This window comes from Echinops telfairi, unplaced genomic scaffold (genome assembly GCF_000313985.2).
Source record: "Echinops telfairi isolate 266 unplaced genomic scaffold, ASM31398v2 ScPeMD7_9;HRSCAF=40, whole genome shotgun sequence".
Lineage (NCBI taxonomy): Eukaryota > Metazoa > Chordata > Mammalia > Afrosoricida > Tenrecidae > Echinops > Echinops telfairi.
Genome location: NW_022103906.1, coordinates 77,030,138 through 77,034,850, shown reverse-complemented (window position 1 = coordinate 77,034,850; position 4,713 = coordinate 77,030,138). Strand labels below are relative to the sequence as shown.

Below are 4,713 nucleotides of genomic sequence, written 5' to 3'. Positions count from 1 at the left end.
CTCTGCAGGACCCAGGACCCAGGACCCAAAAGACAGGGCCCCCAATCCCCTTCCCCGTGGCCAGTTTCCCCTTTGAGTAGTCAGTGCCCATGCTGGCCTCTCGCCCGCGTGGGTGGCATTTATGTATGGGCTGAGTGGCCATTCAGAATGGTGTCTGTGATGCTCCCAGTTGGACAGAGTGACTGCAGGCAGGACCAGACATGGGGGTTTTGAGGGCCGTGGCGCCACCTGGCTGGCTCTGTCCACTGCCACATTGTGGAGGGAGCTGACCACAGGTCAGATCACAGAGCCCCATGCCCAGGGACCACAAACGATGACTGAGGAGTGGGCAAGGCAGTCTGGCAGTGGACAATGGCCCTGGCAGAGGCGGGTGGCAGGTATGCCGGCAGTGACCAGCGGGTTGGAGGGGGAGAGACGAAGCAGGTGATGGTGAGAGGGCCTTCAGGTCTAGGAGAGGACTTTGGGCTCCGTCTTCCCGGCAGTTGGGAGCCACAGCAGGTGCTTGAGTGACGGATGACCAGATGGAAGCAACACTCTAGCAGGGCACCTTCCATTGAGTGTGAGCTCCGGCCTCCTTTGGGAGAAGGGCATCGTTAAATGAAATGGGGCGTGTGGGAATTCTGGGGAATCTGCAAACCTCTTCCCCGCTGGCTGAGGGCCTTTGGGGGATGCTGGAAGGCCCGGAGCTGAGTAAATGTGAGCAGAGGCCCCTTGAGCCGGCTATGCAGAGGCTTCACAGCAGCCAGGTGACTGGATGGTGGCCATGTCTTCTCCGGGGCTCCCCACAACCTGACGGTTCTTCCTCCCCACTGGCCTAGGGGGCAGATGAGTTTCTGGGACGCTGCATTTGTCAACCGAGTCTGGAGCGGATGCCCCGGCTGGCCTGGTTCCCGCTGACCCGGGGCAGCCAGGGGGCGGGCGAGCTGCTGGCCTCCTTTGAGCTCATTCAGAGAGAGAAGGTGAGGCTGGCCCTCCTGGGGGTGGGGTGGGGTGGGATGGGGGGAGACTGGGAAGGAGGCACAGGGCAGGGAAGGCCTCATGGGTGGGAGGAGCTGCCCCCGTCCTGTCCTGTGCCACCAGGGGCCTGGGCTTGGTGGGCATCACTGCAGGGCCCTCTCTGGGAGACAGATCTGCTGGGTTTGGCCCTGCTCATCTTTCCTGATCCCCAGGTTAGGGCATGACCTAACATAAGGGCACGAGGGGCACATGCTAGAAGGTCTGAGTCCCATGGCATGGGATTTATTCTTCACGGGGTCACTCGATGCTGTGGTTCTCATGGTGTGGGCCTCTGTGGGGTGGTAGGGAGCGGGTGGCAGGGAGAGTGGCAGGTGAGGACAGGGTATCCCCTCTAGTGCCAGCTGTGCCGTGGTGGTCTGGCTGCAGGGCCCTGGGCCTGCTGCAGAACAGGGGTGTTGGGTTTAGCTTCCTGTCTTCAGACTTGCCAGTTGTTTGACGTGAACCCCAGTGTGTAACTTGGAGACACACACACACAGTCTGAGCGTGCACAGCACACTGCCCATCCGGCTCCCTCTTGTGTACCTTGCTCCCCTCAGCTCCCCGGCCCCAGACCCCCAGGGAATAGAGGCAGCACACCCTCTGCTCCAGATCAAGGACGTGTTTCATTAGTCTCTCTGGAGACATGCTGTTCTGTGGGGCAGGAGGCAGGGCAGGGGGAGTGTAGGTAACAAACATGTGACGCGGGCTCTCTTCTTTGCACCCCCAGCCGGCCATCCACCACATTCCTGGTTTTGAGGTCAGTCTTGCTCTCCACTTTTCTCCTTGTGTCTGTAGAACCCTGCGCTGGGGTGGGGTGGGGGTGGGGGAGGGACAGACAGGCCCTGATAACACCCTCAAGCAGAGAAGGACCTGGGTGGGGTCACAGGGTCCCCCAATGCAGGGACCTGTGGTCATGCCGACCAGTGACACACGCATTCTGGGAGAGGGGCCCAGAGTGTCCTTTCAAAGTGGCCCCGAGGAATTTGATGGGCAGCCAAGACTGGGAACAACAGCATCCTCAGAGTGGACCCCCTCAAAGTGCACGCCCTCAGAGTGTGCCCCTCAAAGTGTACCCCTCAAAGCGCACCTCCTCAAAGTGCACCTGTCAATGTGCACCCCTCAAAGTGTGTCCCTCAAAGTGCACCCCTCAGTGTGTCCCTCAAAGTTCACCCCTTAATGTGCACCCCTTGCAGTGTGTCCCTCAAAGGGAACCCCTCAAAGTGTGTCCCTCAAAGTGCACCCCTCAGTGTGCCCCTCAGAGTAGACCCCCACCACACCATGCAGCAGCTGCATCACCTGCGGTAGTGTCAGAGCATAGGTTGTTAGGGTTCCATTCAAACCCACTGAGGTCTAGCAGCCTGGGTCTTAACCAGCCCTCTGAATGATCCTCACCCACCCCTGAGCTTCAGACTGATTTAGACCCCACTCACCAGCTCCTTGTCACCCTTCCTCCCACCGTGGCCTCCACCCCCACCCCCCCCAATTAGGACTTCATGGCTACTCTCCTCCCTCTCCCCAGAGTCCTGGTAAAACAGGTAGGTTTTTCTTGCCCCACCCCACCCCACCTCCTACCCCCCAGGCCATTTCTTCCAGGAAACTTGGTTGAGACCAAGCTCGGGTACAGCTGGGAGGCCTGGTCATTTGAGAGATTTTTGGAAGCCCCCCCCACTCACGAGGTCACTCTTAGCACCCAAGCCCTTCCCACCCTGCCTCAGTTTCCAGTCCTCATGCCCCCTTCTTGGTTCCTCCAGGCCCACACACCCACTGCCGCCCCAGGGTCCTGGACCTGCCCATTACCTTCTCCGTCACTCTCAAAGGTGCCAGTCAGGAGGCACATCTTTAGCTGTCTCACCGGGCCCTCTGCATCGGTGTTTGTCACCCTCTCTTCTTGCAGCTGAGGGGTGAGGAGGGGGTGTGTGGGCAGCAGACACAGACCCCAACCCCGATGGAGCTGGTTTCTGTTGATTGCTCTGCGCCCTGATGCCCGGTGGGTTGGTGTCTGGCCTGGCCCAGGGCAGGTCTGGTTTTGGGGTGCGCTGCTTGCCATTAATGGTGGCTGTGACCCTCCTCTCCTCCCTCCCGCCACCACCTCCTCGCTGTGGACGTGGCCACCTTCACTTTCTAGGTGCAGGATACGTCAAGGATCCTGGAGGAGGTAAGCTGGATCTCACAGTATGGATTGGGGCTGGAGGTGGAGTGGGGGGCACAGAGGGAAGGTATGGGCCAGCTTCTATGTCTCAGTGCCCCTGGGGGCATCTGTCATGTGAGAGCCTTCTTGAATTTGTTCCAACGCTCTGTGTTGTGTGTGGGCCTAGGGCTCCCTCAGTTGGGAGGTCAGACCAACCCAGACTGCAAAACCCGCAGTCCACTCTAGGCCAGGCCTACGTGGTATACTTTTGAGAAACAGCCAGAAGGGGCCAGTGCAGGTGAGGAGAGCATCCTGGTGGAGGCAGCCTCCCAGTGCTGAGGCAGTAGGGGGCAGGTGGAGTGAGTGTACCTTGGGTCCAGTCACCCAGGGTCCTGGCTACTTTGAAAGCGGAAGTGATTGAGATTCCTAGGGACCGAAGGAGAAGTTTGGGGTTTGCATCTGGGACAAGCCAGTCCACTTCCTCAGCCACGATGATGGGCACCCCCCCTTGTGCCACTTGCTCATCCTTCCGGGAGCAGGGCCGGATAGAGCGTGGCCATACGGCTTTGGGGGAGGGCAGCCGCTTCCTGCCATCAAGAAATCCCCGGGGCTGGGCAGTCCACCTTGGACTTGAGGACCCAGGGTCAGGATGTGGGCTCTGTAGACCCAGTGCCCCTCACCTCACATCCTCTCCCCTCCCCAGTCAAGGTGGGGTCCGCCCAGCAGGCGAGGGGGCTGTAATTGTGCCTGACAGGTGGCTCCTGGCTCCTGGCTGGAGTTGTGAAAGACTGCCAGTTTGGAAAGGGGCACGGAGTCTCTTCCACCCAGAGAAGCAGTCTGAAGCCCTTGCTCTTGATGGCGAGCCCCCTGGGGCCCACACCCACAGCCTGTTCTAGAGAAAACCCAGCCCTGGGATGCATTTACACGCACGCACGCACACGCACACGCACGCAGGCACTCATTGTCGGGAGCAAATCTAAGTTGAAGCTTTGGGGATCAGGCCCCGAAGAGGCTGAGCACCCTGTTACAGGGAGCCAGGGCAGGACTGAGGTGGAGGGCGGGATGGGGCCAGGGTTCAGAGACACCCAGAGAGCAAGGCCTGGGTGTCTGCCTGGTACAGGTGCTGAGCCGGCAGGGCCAGAGGGTGTGAGGGCCTCGTGGGATGAAGGGAGGCTGCAGATGGCTCCCAGCGGTCCAGGAATAACCCTAGAGATGACTTTGTGAGCCCCTTGTCCGCAGGAGCTCCCCTGCCACCCATCCAGCTTGGAACCCAGATAGCTCAGAGGGTGCTCTCTCACTTGCAGACCAAGCCTCATGCCAAGACCCTGGCACCCACTTAATTTTAAGAAACCCCCAGGGTTATGATTCCGTTAGGATAGAAGCACCCTCAGTAGGTAAATCCAGAGACACAGAGGCAGATTGGTGGTTGCCAGGGGCTGGGGTGGGTGAGGGTGGTTTTAGTGACTGCTTTGGGTGTGGGCAGCTGGAATAAGCCTTAGGAAGCTGCCTGCCTGGATGGGCTGGGGATGGAGGGGCAAGGGGGTAGGGAGAGTGAGTGGGGAGGCAGGCTCGGTTGGGGCAGTAATGGT

The 4,713-nt window shown here is 60.0% G+C and overlaps 1 protein-coding gene across 1 annotated transcript in view; it reads left to right on the top strand.

The window, feature by feature from the left end:
• The window catches only part of DYSF (dysferlin), a 223,011-nt gene that overhangs the window by 133,269 nt on the left and 85,029 nt on the right, over nt 1-4,713 (top strand). The window contains exons 35-37 of the mRNA XM_013004756.2: nt 819-959; nt 1,724-1,753; nt 3,122-3,151. Coding sequence (XP_012860210.1) covers nt 819-959; nt 1,724-1,753; nt 3,122-3,151 — 201 coding nt within the window. The remainder of the gene's footprint in view (nt 1-818; nt 960-1,723; nt 1,754-3,121; nt 3,152-4,713) is intronic.